General features: G+C 40.8%; 3 protein-coding genes across 6 annotated transcripts in view; 1 reads left to right on the plus strand and 2 right to left on the minus strand.

The window, feature by feature from the left end:
* Positions 1–2,611, minus strand: part of gstcd (glutathione S-transferase, C-terminal domain containing) — a 53,109-nt gene extending 50,498 nt beyond the window's left edge. For 2 of the 3 annotated variants that reach the window (XM_006787107.3, XM_035906224.2), the window contains exons 1-2: positions 1,059–1,618; positions 502–935 (exon numbers count right to left, since the gene is read on the minus strand). In XM_006787107.3, the coding sequence (XP_006787170.2) occupies positions 502–918 (417 nt within the window). In that variant the 5' untranslated portion in view covers positions 919–935; positions 1,059–1,618. Of the gene's footprint in view, positions 1–501; positions 936–1,058; positions 1,619–2,593 lie in introns of those variants that run through there. The other variant, XM_035906223.2, reaches the window with a different exon arrangement.
* ints12 (integrator complex subunit 12) lies at positions 687–8,511 on the plus strand. 2 transcript variants are annotated; one of them, XM_087841732.1, is made up of 7 exons: positions 687–774; positions 3,368–3,531; positions 3,676–3,825; positions 4,664–4,842; positions 5,256–5,415; positions 5,522–5,665; positions 7,687–8,511. In XM_087841732.1, the coding sequence occupies exons 2-7, from the start codon at positions 3,376–3,378 to the stop codon at positions 8,242–8,244; spliced, it is 1,347 nt and encodes a 448-aa protein (XP_087697858.1). In that variant the 5' UTR covers positions 687–774; positions 3,368–3,375; the 3' UTR covers positions 8,245–8,511. The 2 variants fall into 2 exon arrangements, with proteins under 2 accessions (XP_087697858.1, XP_006787171.1); XM_006787108.3 differs by lacking the exon at positions 687–774 and adding an exon at positions 1,344–1,475.
* An 88-nt stretch (positions 8,512–8,599) lies between these two features.
* Positions 8,600–20,260, minus strand: arhgef38 (Rho guanine nucleotide exchange factor 38). Its single transcript, XM_035906221.2, has 14 exons — positions 19,903–20,260; positions 16,457–16,641; positions 15,206–15,323; positions 14,934–15,081; positions 14,801–14,818; positions 14,503–14,702; positions 14,186–14,319; positions 13,957–14,061; positions 13,746–13,865; positions 13,093–13,461; positions 12,853–12,987; positions 11,323–11,524; positions 10,073–10,356; positions 8,600–9,237 (listed from the first exon to the last, which is right to left on the minus strand). The coding sequence occupies exons 1-14, from the start codon at positions 20,114–20,116 to the stop codon at positions 9,055–9,057; spliced, it is 2,415 nt and encodes an 804-aa protein (XP_035762114.2). The 5' UTR covers positions 20,117–20,260; the 3' UTR covers positions 8,600–9,054.
* Positions 20,261–21,004: the final 744 nt, after the last annotated feature.

Raw genomic sequence — 21,004 nt, forward strand, 5'->3', positions numbered from 1 at the left:
TTGTTCCTGAAGTCACTAAATGGTAAATGGACTCAAATGCACTCAAAGCACTTTAAACAGCATGCCTCATTCAGTCATTCACACAAGATCTTTTTTCAATGCTTTCTCTACCAAAGTGCTTTCTATCTAACATTGACACACCTTCATATTCCAATTACTGCATCGGGAGAGTAACTTGGGGTTCAATTTCTTGCCTAAGGATACTTTGGCATGAACTTTAGTTTCAGCTAACTATAACTGGTTTGTAACTGTGTGCTTACTTTTAGACACCACCATGCTGTTGGAAATTGTTGGAAATTTGTGTAAATTTGTGTGTACAGTGTTTACACACTGGATGTTGACATGATGTTAATCCCAAAGATCACCTATAGCCTACTACAGACCGTCAGTTTAAGTGTAAAAACACTCAGTATTGCCTATGACCTTGCAGAGAGATCCCATAGTCACTTGTTTATTTTCTTTTGTGTATTTTTGTCGTTTGCTTCCCTTTTTTCCACTAACCTCAGCGCAGGCTTTCAGACAAGTCTTCTTGAAACCCAGCAGAGCCAGTACATCATTTCTGGAGGGGTCAGCCTCGATGGTTTTGTTGATAATATGTCTAAGGACCACTGCCAGTCCTGCCCTGCAGAGCTGCCCAGTCTCATCCAAAACAGCAGGGAGGCGACAGTCCCTCACCAGCTGAGGCAGAGCCTCTGACTGAACATCAGAGGAGTCCAGATGCTCTGGCAGCTGACTTCTCAGAGACTCGGAGCTGCTGGGTTTCTTGAAGACCAGGTAAACTTTAAAAAACTTGCACTCGCAGTAAGAAAGGAGGAACAGGACGATGGAGGTGTGCAGGGGAAGGCGCGGCTCCTCGTTTTGAAAGCAAACTTCTAAATAGAGAGAGGGCTGCTGCTGGTTTTCGGGCTGTTGCTTCATTGTAAATAAAGTCAGCACTGCGGGGTGAAACACATGTGAGGGTTTAAAAAGTAGCCTCGGTAAGGTGTTCCGAGGTGGGGTTTGTAAATGGAAAAACAGCTGTATCTAACACGTTAAATGTCACTATGAGTGATACTTACAGCAGCAGTAGCTTTTATAAAACCACGTTGTTGTTATGGTGTGGGCTGCTTCTTCTTCTTCCCCTGTGCTAAAGCTACCACAGCTTCACCTGTTTTCTACTTACGAATAAACAACACACGATGTGTCCCCGAAAAATACATGTAAAACTGTATAATATGTTAAGAGTGCCCGCTCCATAAATTGTTCTTTAAACAAAATTAACTATTAAACGAAGAAGCCATAATGTGAAATATTCTGGAGTAACACAAGTTGCTTCATAAGGTTCCGCGCTTATATCTTGCGGACATATTTGAGTGTTGCACATGTTAGAGGAAAAACGGCTTCTTTGTAGGAAGTGTTGTTCTGCCATCAGTTTTCCCATGAAATCCAAAAGACCGGATTGAGGAGAGACAAGCTTACGAGAAGCAGAGTGTGAGGTAAGGTATTCCAGTTTAACGATTTTACTTGTAAATCCTAATTTCTACCTGACAGCTTCGAGTAACGAGAACTTTTACCGTTGTTGTGCTATTATGGCCCCTTGTGTTGCTGCTAGTCCGGACTGAATACGTTACGCAGCAGCCGAAGTTACTCTTTTTTTTAATTTGTGTGAACTTTTAAATATTACACCCAACAGACGGAATTGAGACATTTGGGACTCAATCTACAAACGTGAGAAGGAAGATAATAATAAATATTTGTTTTAACCCACAGAAAAAATAAAAACAGGACAGCACATGACGTATCACAAAACACATCCACATGTCAATTACCTTGGAAGTCGGTGCTAACAAAAATGGTAAAAAAGCGCGAAAAAAAATATGATTTATTTTTGTTCTTAGCAAGGTAGAGCCGTTTAGCTATTACTAGCAGTACAGCATCGTATTTGTTTTTTAATCTTAAAATGACCGTCGCAGCACATTCATGGGTAGAATCTGACCAGTGCTCTCTGCATGGCTTATTTAGCGAATCATAAATACACAAAAGTGACAGTACAGATTATACATTTTGCAGTTTTACTGCTGTTTACGTTCACTGCCGCCATCTTGGATAGTTAACTCGGGGTTGATGGGTCTGTTCCGAGTGGGGAACCTGAGTTGAGGGGATGTTCCAGATTAACTGGAATCAACAGATTGACTGGGAACAAGGAAATTCAGATTTTCGACTTAATCTGGAACGCACCATTAATCCTAGTTTTAACGGAGATCTATCGTCTCCCCTTCAAGTGCCCTTCGTTTAGTAATAAAGATGTTTATTGTGATTGTGACAGAGCTTTTACTCATGGGAAACAGTTTTCACTAAATATTTAAGTCTTACTAAAATATTGACTTATGCATAATTAATGTTAAGAGCACCAGAAATAGATGCATGATGTTTCAAGAAATCTAAACAACATGTTACTTAAAGTGTTGTGAAAAGGTATTTGCCCCCTTCCGGAATTATTCACATTTTTAGCACTTAAGTTTCTGTTCAAGAAACAAATTTTAACGATAACACAAGTAAATACATTCTGTATTTCTTCATTTATTAATGGGGAAAAAAAACTATCCAAACCTACCTGCGCCTCTGTGAAAAAGTAGTCTCCCCCCCCAACACAATAACTGGTTGTGCCACCCTTGGCAGCTAGACCTGCAATCAAGCATTTTTAATAACTGTCTTTGCAGAGTTGTTTCAATTCAGCCACATTCAAGGGTTTTTGTACATGATCAGCCTTTTTAACGTCAGTCAGATTTAATTCCGGACTTTGACTAGGCCACTCTCTCCCAAGGATGGCATTTTTGATCAGTCTCTATCTTATTGTTGAATCATTAACTCTGACCTTAACTGAGGCAAGTGAGACCTGCTGTTCTTTAAATGTTGTTTTGGGTTCTTTTGTGACCTGGATGATTTTGGTAGGTCGGTCACTCCTGGGAGTGGCTCTCGCAATGGTTCACTAGAGTCCCATAGCCTTAGAATTGGCTTTGTGACCCTTTCCAGACTGATAAATGTCTTTGACTTTGTTTCTCTGCTTTTCGTCACTTTCTTTAGATTGCAGTCTGGGGCTGATTGTTTTAGCCTGCTTCACTTTGTTAAACAGGTTTTATTTAAGGGATTTCTTGATTTAACGTGTCTGACAGTAATCTGGTGGCAACTGCTTTTTCACATGGGGCCAGGTCGATTTGGATAGCCTTTTTCCCTAATAAATGTGGGGAAAAAAACAACTATTTTTTTACTCTTACTATCCTTTGTTGTCCTTAGTTTAACTAAACTTGTTTAACTACACATGATTTACTCAGTAGAGTGATGTTATTTGTTCCCTGAAGCCTGAAAAACTGTATTTTCTGATCCTCAGTTTCCATCATGGCTGGACCTGTCAGTTTGGAGTTGGATCCCATTTTTCTAAAGGCACTGAGTTATTTACACTCCAAAAGTAAAGACTCAGCTGAGAAACTGAAAGCTCTCCTTGATGAATCCCTTGCAAGAGGAAGTGACTCATCATACCGTTCATTACAAAAAGTAAGAAACTGGAGATGTACATGTTTATACAGTGTCTTTATTCTATATCTCATTGTTGTTAAACCTTAATTTCCCTTTCTCAAACTAAAAGTTATTATTAATATTATTATTATTATCATTATTATTATTGTCATGTGTACTCAGGACATAGAGGTATCAAAGGGGACTGTGCCAAAACTGACTTTAAGTAAGCAAGACTCCAAGTCTTCAAGTTCTTCATCTTCAAGTAGCAGCAGTGGGAGTAGTAAACCTGAGAAGAGCAAGAAAGACAGTGAGAAGAGACCATCTGAGAAGGTACTGTGTGAATTTTGCGTCATCAACTTAGTGCAAAAATACTAGAAAATCTCAACAACCTGGTAGTCCAACGCAAAAGGTGTTGCGTTGGACCATACAATCCTTCTTGTAAGGTGAAGTAGTGAAAAAAGAAGGGAAAACATAGGTAGGTCAAGAACACTCTGTGATTTAAGCAGTCTTTTCTTCATATTTAACATTATTTAATTATTTTGCAGACACTTTTAATATTCTCTGATGATCGTAAACGTGCAGCTAAACGGCTAAAGAGCTTTTCAGGATGGAGAGGTCAATGAGTCGTGACAGGCCAAGTCAAATAGCTGCTCTCACTCCAGCTTAGCAGCATGCCAGATGCCTAACACGAATCTTTCTTTAGTCGGCTGTTTCCTGGTCCTGTTTGGCTCCTGTGAATAAGTATTTTTTTGGACCTTAAGCACATGTACTCTCAGGCCAGACAGGCTACCAGGTCTTTTTAAAATTATTTTTAGTTCAGTGCATGGCTGTTGCGGGTATATCAAAGGGAGTTTCTCTCCTTATACTGAGGGGAAAAAAGGAATGAATAGATATTTTAGTAAAACAATAAACCTTTTTTTATGGTGAAAAGTGGAGGAGTAATCAATCAATCAAGGTAGAGAACCAGCTCAGAGTAGGTCAGAGCTGCTTACATGTTAAATAAATTTGAGTTCAGAAATTTCCTGCAAATTTGAGAAGCGTACGTATGTACTATTACATAGAAGAGTACTAGTGTTACAGTGAAGTAGATGCAGTTTGAAAATGTTTGTTAGTGATGCCAACATGCCATGTCTAAAATGTGCTCTTTCTGTCTTACTGAAAAAAATAGATCAGGGTTGACTTGGGTGAGGTGGACCCCCCGAAAAAGCCTCGTTTGGAGAAACAGGAGAATCGCTCTTCTCCGATCACTGTGCAGACGAGCAAAGACCTGCTGCCAAACATAAATGATGATGAGACCAGTGCCGATGACTTCGCCATGGAAATGGGCCTGGCTTGTGTGGTTTGCAGGTACATGTTGAATATTTGTAGATGGTAAATTTTTGAGTTGCCGTCCCAAGTTTTTTTTTTTTTTTTTTTTTTTTTTTTTAAAACCTTTTATTATCATATGCCGAGTAAAGAAACATGTTTTTTCTGTCCCAAAGTGAGCCAATGAAATTCTTGCTTTTCCTGTCCACAACAGATACCAACCTAAAAAAATCCACATACAAAATAGAGAAATAGAATAAATGCTAATTATAACAACAGCATATCAGAAATCCAGTAGAATTATAGCATATGAAAAAAAAATTGTACTTGGAACTTTTTCCACTTTTAATTATTGAGATTCATTTTACTCCATCGTCAACAGGTAAACGTGTTAGCAAATTAATTATGTGTCCCTGCCATATGTCTTTACTTTCCTGCTGTTTTTATTCCTTAAGACAAATGACCGTGACCATGGGGAACCAGTTGGTCGAGTGCCAAGAATGCCATAACCTGTACCACCAGGACTGCCACAAGCCCCAGGTGACCGACAAAGAAGTCAATGACCCACGGCTTGTGTGGTACTGCGCCCGATGTACCAGACAAATGAAGCGTATGGTGAGGAAAATAAATTATCTTCCAGCGTTAGATTTGTATTTGGATTCAGCGAGCTTGGTTTGTTTTTAAGTAAAAGGTTGTTTGTTTGTTTGTTTTTGTCCACAAGGCCCAGAAACCTCCACAGAAGCCGTCCCCTGCGTCTGCATCTTCAGCACCTGTTGTAAAAGACACACTAGTGAAAAAGACGGAGCTTAAACCCAAAACTGACACAGCCAGCACCTTCCAAGCATTCAAAAGAACAGAAGTGAAGGTATGTGTTAACTCGTTATGGCGTCCATCGACGTGCATTGTTAATGTGAATGTTTATACACAGCCCTTGTGTCGTCTCACGTTCTCCTTCTTCTCAGACAAGAAAAAGTTATGATTTCACATCCGTAAATTACTTGGGACTGCAAGGGAGAGAACAGCAGTTGCAGTCAGAGTGCAAAGCTGCTGTGAAAGGCAGTCTGCATAAATCCCCGCAGAGGAAAATGAGCAGAAAGTGTAAACTTATTTTCAAGGATCAGTGTTCCAGCACGGTGCCATTTCTCCAGAGGGAATGGGTTTAAAACTTTTCAGAGTGCTTTCACTTAATGGAGTTCACCAAAAAGTTATTTTGATAGCAAACATGATACCCTGTAGTCACAGATTTGATTATGTTAATACTTCTACCGTGAGGTGTAAGAGTTTTCATAGTTTGCAGCAAAAGTATTGCTCAGGCAAGCAGGACGCAGCGTGAGTAGCTGAGGAATCACATTTTTACTTGATATTTAAGAAACTGCAGCTGTGCTGTATGTTGTTGTTGTTTTTTTTCCCTGCTTATAGGCTTTTATTTTTAATCAGATGCCGTAACAAAGCAGAGGCTGGTAATTTGATGCTTCTGCTTTGCAGTTCACAGACTGATGCAAAGAACCTTTTCTTGCATTTATAGGTCATTTTCATTTTTGTAATCATCTGTTCACCTCCAGCAAACTTCTTTAATATATGTACATTCACATTATAATTGAGTACAAGAAGGTTGAAAACCACATAAAGTGCCTGCAGAGATTATTGGTAATATATTTACTAACGCACCAGTGACAATGACAATTTTATTTATATAGTACATTTCATTATATTAAAACTCAGTGTGTTTAATACAGAAAAAGAAGACATAACACCATAAATCAGTGAAAAATGCTTAAGAGAACAAAAAATAATAATAACACATATTAACTGTAGGCCCGTGTGCAGAGAAAGGTTTTGAGTCCGTTTTTGAATCTGCACACAGATGTAATTGAACTTGAGTCAGCAGGCTGCTTGTTCCCAAGATTAGGACCACAATAATTGAAAGCACCTCAAGCGTACTTGGATCAGATTTTGGGAACTGTTAAAAAATCACCCAGGAAGTTGATTCTGTTCATCTAGACGTAGCGTTTTCAGTAGGAGAAACGTTTCTGTCGCCCATCCAAGTGACTTCTTCAGTCTAAAGAAGTGACCTCTCTGTCACTCAACTCCCAGTGTTTTCGTTGAGTTGCAATCAGGGTTCATTGCTCTGCCAACTTGTCTGGTGGTCAGCTCTGCCGCCAGCAGTCAAATAGCACAAGCTCCAGTCATGTCATTGTTACCAAACTGTTGGTCCCTTTTTAAAGCCTTGGATGTCCTAGATAGATGAATGGTCTTTTGGAGTTAGTTAGATAAAGGTGACTTCTTCCCCAAAATTGTATTTTGAGGCACAGGACTATTCACAATAATCAGTCAGCTCTGACTGTTGGGAATCATAAACACAACCCTGCATGCATTTGGACAACTAGTTTTCTTAACAGAGAAGCTCTTCCTGAATTGGGCCAAAAGTGCATTGATGTGACAAGAATAGGAGTGACCCAAGCACATCATCGATTAGACAATGAAGCTTTCAAGTCCTGTACAAAAGTGTCAGTTAAAAATGTAGGGCGTCAGACTTAAAGGTACATTATGTAAATTCTCACCACTAGATGTCAGTGGATTGTATTCAGCTGAATACTGTTTTCCTAACCCTTCTAATTCAAGTGCACATTCTTAGCTATGGTGGCCACTGAAGGACAAATGTTTTTTTTGAAAACTAAAGCTCCAAACTAGGTTCTTCAGGCCCAAGTGGGAGCAACAGGGACTTGTTCTCAAATAATAAAACATAAATGATAATAAAACAAAGGGACGATCCTTCATATCTTGAGAGATATGAAAGAGATGAAAAGAAAATCCAAGTAGTTAGTTAGTAGTTTGTTATTAGTCAGTATTACACTCTAATAATGACAGTAACCTTTTCCCATGCAGCCACCAGCCACTTCAGCCAATCCCACCAGCAGCAGCTCCTCCTCCTCGGGCAGCGGTCTTACCGGCTGGGCTGCATTTGGCGCCAAAACGAGCCCATCTCTTCCTGCTAGCTCCAAACTAGGTTCCTCAGGCCCAAGTGGGAGCAGCAAGACCTTGACAACTCCTTCTGGACAAAAGCCTGTTGGGTTATCTGGGCTAGCTGGAGGAAAGTCGGGGCTTGGGAGTGCAAAGATATCTGGGAACGGCAATGGAAACGGCTCCAGTCAGGCAAACCTGAAACCGCCTCCACCTCTGACTCTGGGTAAGCAGCCGTTGAATAGGTCATCGAGCGGTGAAGGCCAAAGCAAAGCCAGCTCTTCATCAGGAGCCGGCTCTCCTAACAGCTCCCAGACTGGAGGCAATGGAGGCAGTAACGGAGGAGTTAATGGAAACAATGGGAATGGGTCAAAGGCCGCACCTGGGGACAAACTACCTACAACCCAAGAGTCCCAGCTTAACGCCATGAAGCGGTTACAAATGGTGAAGAAGAAAGCAGCGCAGAAGAAACTGAAGAAGTGAGTGAGGACTGAGTGAAAGGAGGAAGAGTTGTGAGGAAAGGGGAAAATAAATGTTCAAAGAGGGCCGATTGAGTGCCAGAGCATTACGTTTCTATTTCAAGAGCAGTTGTACATCAAGTAACACCATTGAGTTAAATACTTGAATTTCACTTTGTGTAAATGCTGCTAGACTCGTGTGCCTCGTCCTGTCCTTACAAATCTAACCAGTGAAAAAAGTGTCATGTCACTTTTTATCAATTAGTGTCATTAAATATCCCGTTCTTACATACTCGCAGTAGCTTTGACTTTATTGTGACTGCGTTTTCTCAATTCAGTCATTCAGTTTTATTGGGAGAAACAGAGACTGGAGAATAAACCAGAACAGCAATAACCACAGAGGCCGTTTTTATTCATAACGTTATCAACGACTTTGAACGTATTTCTTCATTTCAGGGCAAACGGTGAATAAAACTTCATATAAATCATTTCACATAAAACATATACTCTATCTATAAATCACTTCATATATTTTTATATATAAAAATTTACTTCGTTAATAAATCACTTCATTATTCATATGAACTCGACAACACTGAAGTATAAAAAGTGCTCAGCACAGTGCCCTGTGCTTTTATAATTATCCACATTCATCACAGATCACTGGTCAAGCTCCATTAGTGAGCTCTCTTGTTATCTTCTGAAGGCCAAGCAGGTTCAACATCAACACTATGGTATGATAATAACATCTGTTGGGATGCTCGCCAAGCAGAAATGTAGCTTGGTTCAATTACATTTTGTTAAAACGGTAAACTGATGCTCAGAATTGGGTTTTTTAGGCGTAGGACATCCTGCCGAGGTAGTTGGCCGGGACGTATCCTTTTTGTCCGTTAGCCTCAGCCAACCACCACTCCTTGTTACCTCCCAGGTCACAGAATTGAAGGATGCGAACGTGCTGGTGCTCCTGCAGGGTCAGTTCCTGTTCGCATCGGGCTTGAAATGCATACACGGCGTAATACTGTGGAAACAGACCCAGTTTAGGTGTGAGCAAAGGCAGACGCAATTATTGCTTTTAAAATGTGTTAAAAGCAAAAAGTTAAGATTCACTCCAAAAACCTAAAACAAAAGGCATCATGAAGGAATTTGTATGCACTCCTGTTAATCCAAAAGGTGGCAGTGTTAAGCTTCCTGGCAAAACACAGCAGTAACACCAATACTGATTCTCACTCGCTGCGATCCATTAACCTATGTCAGTTTTTATTTATAATATTTTATGTATTTCAAGACCTTTAACTCGATGAGGATCAGAGATGTATTTCAGTCAAAGGCCCCAAGGATGAACCCTACGAGTGCTGCTGAGTGACAGCAATCTTACCATGTAATGCTATTAAAAACAATTAAATTTAATGTCAGCAGACAGGGTGAAGCCATTAAACGTGGTTTTAGAGTGACTCATCTTCTGCTGATTGAGTCTATATACCTGCGGTCCTCGTTTACCTACGCGCTGCAATAACCCATAATTCACAGCTGTGGCTCGGGTAAACCATTAAAGTTATTATGGGCTGAGCCTTTGTGGGGTTTTTTTTTTATTATGTTTTTTTTTTAATCAGTTTTTTAAGGTCTATGTGATGTGTGTGTGTGTGTGTGTGTGTGTGTTGTTTTTTTTTTTGTTTGTTGTTGTTGTTTCATTTCTGACCTTGAATTTCAGTCTCTTTTTTTTTTTCTCTAACCTCAGTGTATACAGCTACTCTGACCTTAACTGTTAGGTTATCCTCTATGGAGCTAAGTAGTGCGATATGTTAATATGACACTGTGAGAGCAGTACTGATCAGCTGGCAGACCACCACACACACCTGCTGAGCCTCTGAGTCCACTGTGTCCTCCGTGTCCTCAGTGCTCTCCAGCTCCCCCTGCAGGCCCGAGAGAATTGAGCAACTGTCAGTGGTGCTGAGCTTGAAGCTGCGCAGGCTGCTGCTGCCGCTTCCTGACACGAACAGACTCAGGTCATCAAAGTCCTCATCCACCGTGGCAGGTGGCTGCTGCTGGGGCTGCTCTTTGGCCATCTGGCCTGCCCGCTGCGAGTCCCTCAGAGGGTTGTACTGCTTCAGGAAGGTGGAGTAGACATAGCCTTGCATACCTGACAAGGGACACAGAGATAGTTTGTCAGGCGTCCTGACCTTTGAGTACATTTTAAAGGGTTTATTCACTAAAATTAAGCTTCTTTTTTTTTTTTTTTAATTAAGCTTTATAAAAAAAAAAAAAAAAAAGCTTAATCTCTCTTTATATGTAGCCCTGCAGATTATTATGGATGTCATTCATTCATATTTTTTTAAATGGCACAAGAAAATAATCCATTCAAATCACAATGGGATGAAAGCAGCAATCTTAGAGCTGTATGACAGTGAGTGCCTGTCTAATGTTAAGGGGCTTCATCCAGAGGCCACAGAGCACTTGCTTACACAAGTCTCGAATCCAGTTCCAGTGAGTTACTGAAGAGTGTGTAAATATGAGGCCCGCATATTCATAGTGTTGATATCAACAGAAGGAAGAACAACAACTTCCTGGGAATGCTTGTTATCCCAGAGGAAAAGACAAGCCTGTGAAGAATGTACTTTACGCCAAGAAACATACACACTATTTTTTTCTAGTGTTCTTAAAAAAGAACTTGTTATTTCAGAGTACAAAGATGAGCACCAGTGATATCTCTTCATCCTTGTCTGTGAATCCCCGGGGGAAAAGTCTTTGTACTCTAAGTAACACTGCATACAACTGCGTACAGCAGTTTGTTCCAAGCAAGATGCTGGGATCTCAGGTGCCTCTATGAGACGCAAAGCAGAGATAGAGACAAGCTATGGAGCCGGCATTGTTGTGAGGCAACAATCTCCAGAGGCAACCAGCAACCATGACATCACAGGAGCTCCTGGGACAACTTCTCATCTGCTGACTTATCAAGGCCAGAAAGTAAAGTTTGGTGTGAGTGTTTTCACAAAGAAAAATGCATTAGATAAAACCTGTGGCACCCATACTTGCAGATGATCCAGTGTGATAACTTAATCCACGGTGTGTGTCTTACTAACAGTACTACACGCGCGCACACACTTGCCTCCAGTGTGTACCAGCCAGCGGCTGCTGCTGCCCATCGGATCTGTGTCCTCAATCAGAGCTACCAGCTCTCCCTCCAGCAGGCTCAGGTCCTGCTCCTGGCAGCCATTGCACTTCCTCTTCAGCTGGTACAGTCGGTTCACTGGGTATTCTGCCAGCAGCCAGGCACGCTGTTCCTCGGTCTGATGCTGCACCTCCGGCACCTGAAGGACAGCACAACACAAAGAAGTGTTGCCGTAAATATTTGAAGCGGGTATGTGGTGTGCAGGTTTACGTAGGAGTGTTAGGTAACAGTACACAAGGGTAATCTAGGGAGGGTGAATGGTAATATGATCCTGGAGCTCGGACTTTCAAACACATCTATTCACGTGCTCAAGAAAAAGAGCCTTCTAATATAGGTGCAGATGTTTTAGTGTATATGCGTATGCAGACCAATGAGCATGCCAATATACAGTACTGTGCAAAAGTCTTGAGCCTCCACAGTGACCTCCTCTGTACGTATTGACGCTTTGAACCAAAAATGTAAAATTTGGATGCTTCCCCCAATAAGACTAATTGTTACTGATTTTCAGCCCAATTCTTATGTAATTCAGCATACCTCAGCCTTTTTCCCTGTTTCCCTTCTGTAAGAATGGCTTCCTGGCATCCATTTCTTAAGGACATGACCTTCACTGACTTAGTTTTTTAGTCCTGTCACTTCTTCTATTGTATTCTATTTGTTTAATTTTCCTCAAGTTTTTGGGGATACAGTGCACACCATCCCAAGATATGCCAAGTTTTGGGCTAATAGTTTTTGGAAATCACCTTGTTGGTGCAAAGATACCATTTTATGCCTGTAAAACTGTGATACATTTGACAATTTCATAGAGTTAGCTCAAGAAATGGGAACTAATGATGTGTTTTTGTGAAAGGCTTCTAATAAAAAAGTGCCAAAACATAACATTTAAATCTGGTAACAGACAAAACGCTGGTGCATCCTTTTACTAGTTTTGTTTTTTATGCTTGAATGACACAAAGTTCAGTCTTTGCTGAGTAAACATGCAAAGAATAAAAGATCAGGTACAAGAGCTACACTGAAATTGAAATAGCAGGGAAAAGGGAAAAAGCAGCCAATATGCAAAGAAAAACTTTGAAAGACCGTAAGAAGCCTGGAGAACTTTTGCTCAAGAGCACTTTAAAAAGAAGAAAGTCTGGTCCACTGAAGCAAATTATAGAGAAATAATGGTTGGCTCAACACTTTTGCACAATCCTGCAAATGAGACTGATGCCTGTCTCCTGAATCAAGTACTTAACTTTATCATAGCCTGGGATCTGTGATGCGTACAACTGAGCATTTATGCCTTGCGACTGATTTTGTCAGAGTTTGGAAAAACAACGGTCTTTTTGAATTTTCTCAAAACTGAAGACTATGTGGCACATTTGTTTTAACCTGTGATCAGTGACGAATGGAAAAATCCTCAGACCAGAGGTTTTAAAATCACACACTTGAGGCTTTACGTAAAGGTGAGATTAGTCTGTTCAGCTTTCTTACCGCAGTTTTCCTGTCTCGTTTTTCAAAGCTGACTTTTCGCTCCATTAACTTCTGTGCATTGTCCTTGACAAAAGTCAGATTATTCAGCTCATCCATGATGCTGTTCTGGACCTCAGCAATGTTTGACAGCGGAGGCTGAAAAGGCAAACATAACACAAGTTAGCTTTATTGTTTTTTTTTCTTAATTAAAAAAAAACCTTTAAAGTCTTCCAAATGGGATATTTGTAGATGTATCCTTACTGGTAGCTGGTGCACTGATGGAGCACCCATCAGTGCATTATTCATCAGCCCTCTAAGTAGCGCCACTAGAAACACCACACTGTTAGTCAGGATAGTGTATGCAGCTGTGTTGAACCTCTGCAGTTCTTCCACTAGCAAAGCATTGAGAGCTTCGTAGTCCCTCTTGGCTGGACCTGGTGGGTCTTCTGATGCCGGTGAAAGAGAGGAAGAAGTGGTGGAAGAAGAGGATGAAAAAGAGGAAGAGCGCTCCAGGCGACTGCAGTAATCTAGCAATTTGTCATAGCGTTTTTGGATGAGCTTCTGAGGGGCTGTGAACATGCCGTGCAGAGAGGAGAGGGGGGTGAGCACCAAGTGCTCCAAATTGTCTCTCTGGAAGGAAAAAACATGGCAAAAGGAAAGAAATGAAGATTAGTTTGTGTAGCTCATAGCATACTTATTTAATTTGTACATATAAACAGTTTTGTTTTGTGAGCATCTCCTTAAAAATAAAAAGAGATCTTTTTGCAAAATCTTTTTCTATGATGCATCTTTGAGGCCCAGCAGTTTTCTCAAAGTGGAGATGAAGAGTGTACTTTGACACCGGCACAGAATATCATGCAGTGATACAAATATAAAAGCAAACTGGAAACATTTTTGCACTGAAGGACACTTACAAAGACCTTATAGGGATCATAGCCATTGTCGTGGACCAAACCATTGCCATCATTTTTGTTTGAATCCTTGACTATGTTCTTCACATCCTGCACACTCTGAACAGCTACAGACACCATCTCCTGCAGGAAACATGGAAAAACAAACCTTAAAATAAGCCAAATTATATATTATGCATATTTTGTAAAAGAAAATGGTCAAACATGTACTTACCTGAGTGTACTGCAGGTAACATTGAACGTTTTTGACCAGTTGCCTCGCAGCTTTCTCTAGACTCCTGAAAAGCTTCTCCTCTCTGTCAAACACTTCATCTCTCACCTACGGAAATAACACATCTTTTACACATAAACATACTAATAGCCAATTATTCCTCTGTATAGCTCATATTAGCTATAAAGAGTGGAGAATGAACTGGAAAAAGTTTGCCGTCACTTTGTTTTACCTGTGTATCAGCACCCGCGAGGATTTTGAGATAACCGGCAAACCTGTCTCCCTTCTTCCTGATGGAGTGGATGTTAAACTTGTTTAATTTTCCCCTCAGTGTGCCGTCATCCTCCAACCTTTTGTACTTCATAACTGAGAATCAACAAAAAGCCGGGGAACAGGTCTGATCAGATTTGGCATGGATCGCGTATAAAACACACACATACACAAAATAAATTTGCAATTTTGCTAAAGCCGTTCATATAGATGCATTTTTACAAATAGACATTATGAATAAAAATTGCCTCACGTATGTCAGTGTAAATGAAATCTCACCTATGTCCTTGCGTCTTTTAAATTCATTGATGTTAATATTGATGATCTTGGCAGCTGTGAATGCCTCCTGCGTCGGCTGATGGTCAGTGTGGTCTTCAGGCGTGGCGTGCCACAGCTCCCCAAGAAGCAATGGGTACTTCATGATCCTCTGAACGGGTTTGATGAGCAGTGAACCCATATCCAACAAATTAGGTTTCCCTCTGTGCAAATGAGCATAATAGCCAATATTCAGCTATCAAAGCTAAAGTAATGACAAAAAAATACATAGTACAAAAATGTTGCCAGTAACTACACTTACTCTTTATCATAGATTTTCCTGAAAGGAAAAGAAAGAAGATTACAAACAGAAAAAGATAATTTTTGAATACATAATAATAAACATAAAAAAATAATAAAGGTTAAAATCATTTAGAGAAAGTGGCTCAACTTACTTCAGTGCTAATACACATGTGGTAAAATGTTGCTTGATTTCTTCATCTTTCTCATAGGATTTGAGGGACGCGTTAGCCTCATCATGATGGTAACAGTAAATCTTATATACATCTTCTAAAGCTGCCTTTGCCTGGATAAATACGTCTCCTTTAAATTAAAATGGGAGACAACATGTTTCATTTACTACTGATGTGACCAGCAACAATCACCAAAGACAAAACTGCTTCAGTCAGACAGCTTGTCAGTCACTCAGGAACTAGACTAGCGTTACCTATGACAACGGCTTCTGGATCAGGGTCAGCCATGGCCTCGTGCAGTCTGTGCAGGAGTGCTGCAGAGACCTCACACACCGTCTCCATGTTGGTGAACAGTCGATCCACATCCACAACCTGCAACCCAGCAGACTCAAAATGTACAAGTGCATTTTCTACCCACATGTCAGTTAAACTGAGTATTGTTAAACCAAAGGTTGATGGTATTTAAATGACCAGGCTTTGCTTTGTTTCAACATTTAACCAGAGATTCATGACCTTCTATCAAATGCTCAGCGTATAGTTTAAGAATTTGAACTGAGGTTTACGTTGGCACTGATTTTCATTGTTGTTGTTGCATACACTCACCAGACGGGGTTTTTGGTGTACCTTGCTAATATCCCCTTTAGCCTTAATAATGTGTTTTATTCTTTTTGGCGTAGATTCTACAAGGTGCTGGAAACATTCATAATGACATGATCATAAGATGGGTGCACTGTTGTCATAAATTGGTAGACACTGAGGTAGGTTGTGGTGTTTAAATAATGCTCAATTGGTAGTAAGGAGCCCAAAGTGAGCCAAAGTATTTCCCCCACACTGATATTACAACCACCAACCTGAACCACTGAAACAATGCAGGATATATCCATGCTTTCATGTTATTTACACCTAATTCTTACTCTATCATCCGAATATCGCAGCAGAAATTGACACTCATTTCGTCTATTGAAAATTGTTTTAGTTGACACCCAGTGTGGTCTTCTGATGCTGCAGCCCATTTGCTCTAAGGTTGAATACGCTGTGCATTCAGAGATGCTCTTCTTGGTTGTAATGAGTGGTTATGTGAGTTATCGACGCGTTCCAGTCAGCTGAGAGCAGACTGGCCATTCTCTGGCCATGTTATTTACTCAAAACTGCTGTTCACTGAAAATATTTTGTTTTGGGGACAAGTCTAAGTTAACCCTAGAGATGGTTATGTGGGGAAATCCCAATAGATCAGCAGTTTTTGAATTACTCAGACCAGGCCTGCTACTGGCACCAACAACCATGCCACAATCAAAGTCTCTTAAATCACTTTTCTTCTCTATTCTGATTCTCCATATCTCATGTCTAAACACACTGAATTCCTGCCATTTGATTGGCTGATTAGCTATATGCCTGAGCAAGGACTTAAACAGGTGTACCTAACAAAACGGCCAATGAGCGTATATGGATATCTGTCAGCGGTAAGGTTACAAGAGATTTCTGTGAGGATCGTGAAAAGCACCTACCATGAGATTTCGCAGAGGCTGCACCACTTCTCTGATGCACAGCTCCAGGTCAGTGAGGAAGTCCTTTTCAGTCTGAACAAGTTCCTGAATGACTTTTGCCCTGCGCTTCATCTTCCTCGCACGCAACTCCTCTGGGTCAATGGCCGGAGATGGGATTGGGGACAGACCACGTGGCGTCATTTTCTCTAAAAGTAAAAGACAGTCAAACGTTAAAATTTCGAAAGATTTTTATTTGACATCACAATCGTAACATCTGTCCTAATGAGTCACACAGATTATACAACATTAATTAGCTAATTTTATATGTTTTCTACCATTTTAAGCCATCTATGTGACATTTTCTAAAATCTGGGTAAATACCCTGGCGCCATAAGCTGAGCGATGCTTTGAAAAAACTGTAACACATCCTCTTGATGCCTAAGCAGCATTCTTTATTTCACAGTGATCTAATTATTTTGACTTGAATGCCAAGAGACTTCACTTAACATGCCAGTCAGGCTGACTTCTCCTTTTTTTTAACTGCTCTGCTGCCTAATCAGTCTGTGGCTGCTCTGTGCTTTGCATGGCAGGCAGGAGTGTCTGCTCAGGGAAGAGGGATGCTTCCTTGCTGCCTAATCGACACCACACACTGCTTCTTCCTCTGCTGCGAGAGCACGATGAAAAGGGGGGGGGGGAGACAGAAGGCTGCAAGACCTGTGTCAGGTTGCAAAACTAATCGTGCCACTGATGTAATCCTACAGCGTGCTCAGGCATTCCATCTGCTGCGTGCGTGCGTGCGTGTGTGTGTGTGTGTGGGGGGGTGGGGGGGGGGGGTGGGGGGGGGGGGGATGGTTATGAGTACACACCTACAAATACACCAAGACACACATCAGCACTGATTCACATGTTTTGACGAACAAACACACACACACTCACGCATGCACATTTAAACAAATGTATTCAGTCAGCCTCAGGTTACGCATTATACACACAAGAGTAAACACTGCAAACTCTAAAAAGTTGAAGTTCATCTTAGTGTACAAATATTACCAAGAGCTTCTTGTATTTTGGGGGGGGGGGGGCATCCAAGGAACCATTTGCAAAAGATGACTACATCTATATATCAGCAGCTTGAGTGACATGGCCATTGCCTGCTGGTGCAGACTGAAGATGACGAAACAGATGCCCTTTATTGAAGCTACGCAGAATGCATCTTGTGTTTCTGGTCGGTACTTGCTCTCTTATGAATGGGAGCAGTGTTTAGCATCGGTGAGTGACTCCAGAGATCTGCTTGCATCGCCGCGTACAGTTTCACCTTGCTTCCCAGCCTTGTGAAACTGTAAAACGAATCTGCAGTGGTTAGTCATGATTTATTTGACTGATTTTTTTTTTGCCAATTCAACAAGAGCTTCACACAATTCCTTCAGTTATATTCCTTTAGTGACATAAGAGTCACTGAAGGAATATAATTAATTGGAATACAATGTTCTTCCTTCCTAAAATACTTTAAGTATTTTATAGTATTTTACTATATTTTAACATGTGGTTGAAATGTGGTTGTCTTTGTGAAGGCTCTACTTGCACAGTAACTATACTGAAGCCACCTCACCTGGTTATTACATGGTATAGCATATACAATATAGCATTTATATATATTATAGTCATAAATAGATATTTTCCTGTCACTGTAAAAAGTTTTAATGAGTTAAAATGGATGAGTAATCCCGGTTCCTTTCCAGTGCTTTGAACTGAACACATCGTCTGTCTCATTCAAACTTGACCTTGAAAGGTTCCCTCCACAGAGTTTAAAAAAAAAAAACATGGATCAAGAATAGGCGGGACATTTCAACTTATCCTTCTGCCGGCATTATGTTTGGTGAGGTATGGTTACTAGGATCGGAGTTCTCATGAAAGCAAATACAGGGTGTTTTTAACTGCTCAGTCCAGTGAAAGGGATCCAACAGAGTGGACAGGAAAGAATGAAGGCCACAGTGTATCACGTATCACCATCAAGAAAAATGACATGACAGACTTATCCGCATAGCACAGGCCCCTGTGGCAATCAGTGGGAAGGAGAAATACTTTGGACACAATAAATTAAATTGTTTTTTAAATGCCTGAAGCTATTTGAAAGTTAGAAAACAGGCGAGAATGACTTCAGAAACTACAAACAAATAGGTAGTTTTATCTGTTCCATTACTGTCCTGTGGCGTTTTTTGCTGGTAAATCATTGTTGGAAGTATTTTATTTAGTTGCGGTAAATAATTAGACATATTGATGTCATTGTTGCCATGGCTCTATGGCTTGACCAACCTGTCTGGCAAGCATATGAGAAGAGACTTTCTAGCAGCAACTCATATGTTTCCTCTTTCAGTGAAGTCATCGTTCTGTCAATATTTGCATTGGTGTAAATATGTAATGCTGCTGGTTTCCCTGAGGGTAAAGTCAAAAGGCGCGGGTAAATAGTTTACTCAAAACATCACAGTGTTTTTTGTACAACTCAGCCTGCCATGATGCAGGTTGATTCTGAAAGTAGAAAGTACAAAGGGATGAAGAGTGGTTATGTCCCATATAAACTTAGCATCTTCTGAAAAGACAAAAGTGTGTGTGTGTGAAAGGTGTTGTTATCCACAAAACACCAACAAGGTTAGACTGCACTATTAGACACAGTTATTTGAACCACGGTGCAGTCATGTTGTCATGTGATGAGCATTGTTCAATGAATAAGAAGACAAAGAACAAGTGGCACAGGAAAGCCTACATACTTACCTAATCTTTCATATCAACCCCCTGCTGATGATTGATGTCATCGGCAGGGAGCATTCCCAGGCACTGACTGCACTTTAAGGACAGGGGAATCCAGTTTTACTTACTACTATGTGTTAGAATGAAAAGACTGTGTCAGCAGTAGTAATGAGGCAACGCACAGCTGAATTGACAATTGTTTCTCACAGCTCATTTCCTATTTCAGCTGGCTTATGCCTCCCATGGTTTTTGGTTTAAATGCTACGGCCACTGTGATCAAAACTAAGACCCAACATTTTAAATTAAAAAAAAAGAAGATCCAAAGTCCCCCCATCGCACAACACTGGCCTTGTTTACAAGCTGGCCTGGAACAATTTTAAGCCACTCCTCTGTGCCTGAGTTTGGAGCACACTTTGCATATGTGGCTTCATCCCTGTGGGAGTATCGCCTGCTCAACACATATTACCACAACAGGTTCAGGGTGCAGAGCGGCCCACACTTTTGTGTGTGCGTATGTGTGTGTGTGTGTGTGATCACTGTTTGCCCGAAAGCCATCAATGCTGCTCCTACAGCCCGTCTACATTCAGATCTATTTGTCTGAACTTCTCCCACACAGCATTTTATCACCATGTTTGAAATGCAGAGACTTTTCAGAAGGACAGTTGCGCGTATAAGTTGTTGCCATAGTTTTGATCCCTGAGGGACATCATTAGTTGCTGTACCTTTAAGTTTGGCGCTGTACTCTGTCTTGTCAGACTGACTCCTCCTCACCAGCGTCCCCAGGTTGATGTCACCTTTGTCCGTGTCATCAGCTACGATTGTGTCCGTCTTTCTCCTCTCCAGGTAACGCAGGAACACAGGCCGGTTCCTCCTTTTAATCACTTTCTCCTTTTCCTTTTCCTTCTCACTTCCGCCGCCCTCCTTGGGATCCATCATGAGGCTTTGCTATTAGACTAAAATCAAAAAAAGGCGAGGAAAGAAAGAGACACAAGGAAACAGAGCGAAAAAAATAAACAAACAAAAAAAAAAGCTAGAGCCTGGAAAGTACAACAGGTGTACTGTTCCCTGTGCACTGGCCGCCAGCTCTGCACAGGTAATGTAGCTCCTCCTTGTGTCTACCTGTCATTGGAGCTGTGTGGCCACACCTCTTTGCTGCTGTTCTGTGTTTCTGCCCTTTAGGCATTCAAATCCATCCCGGAAGAGAAAGTGATAAACTAGAATCTGTCTCTCCTTAAGGGTAAAGACAGAAAAGTAATGGCTAGCTGAGGTCTTTTTAATGAGTTATCCTCGTCTAAGAGCCTTAGGGGTAGGTGTCATATGTTGATAAGGAATAATTCATACATGTGACCCCCGCCCCACACACACACTATAAATCACAAATTGAGTTGTATATTTTTGCAATAATGTGATACAGGTCCTAATACAACATTTTAAGGATTTTACATCTGTGTGCCCTTTAACCACAGCAAATAGGAAAGGTATTGACAAGTCAAGTTATACATTAACTAACTACTGTTACAAGCAGGACGTGGATCAGTAGATAAATTTCACGTGGGTTTTAGAAACATACGTCAGCAACACATGCTGATTAGATGATCAGTGTTCCTTGCGAAAACAGTGAGTGTGTTTCCTCCTCACTGAAGGAGAGACAATAGGCTCCCATTGTCTGTTTGTTTAAAACACCTATTCATCTTTTATTGACACAGACCTGTTTGACATCTTCTAAAGCATGCGTTCATAATCCTGATGAGAAATTGATAACAGTGTTTTTTTACGTGTCTGATATTATTCATCAGCAGAAAAATCTATTTGAATGTTTGGAGG

The sequence above is a fragment of the Neolamprologus brichardi genome, chromosome 6 (genome assembly GCF_056152115.1).
Source record: "Neolamprologus brichardi isolate AB-2024 chromosome 6, ASM5615211v1, whole genome shotgun sequence".
Taxonomy (NCBI): domain Eukaryota; kingdom Metazoa; phylum Chordata; class Actinopteri; order Cichliformes; family Cichlidae; genus Neolamprologus; species Neolamprologus brichardi.

Coding starts and splice junctions, on each gene's coding strand:
- ints12 (XM_087841732.1), top strand. CDS start 3,376: ATGGCTGGACCTGTCAGTTTGGAGTTGGATCCCATTTTTCTAAAGGCA. Junction 3,826..4,663: donor AGAAGAGACCATCTGAGAAG/GTACTGTGTGAA, acceptor TGAAAAAAATAG/ATCAGGGTTGACTTGGGTGA. Junction 5,416..5,521: donor CCAGACAAATGAAGCGTATG/GTGAGGAAAATA, acceptor TTTGTCCACAAG/GCCCAGAAACCTCCACAGAA.
- arhgef38 (XM_035906221.2), bottom strand. CDS start 20,116: ATGATGGATCCCAAGGAGGGCGGCGGAAGTGAGAAGGAAAAGGAAAAG. Junction 13,866..13,956: donor GTTACCTGCAGTACACTCAG/GTAAGTACATGT, acceptor TGTTTCCTGCAG/GAGATGGTGTCTGTAGCTGT. Junction 10,357..11,322: donor CTGGCTGGTACACACTGGAG/GCAAGTGTGTGC, acceptor GTCCCTTGTCAG/GTATGCAAGGCTATGTCTAC.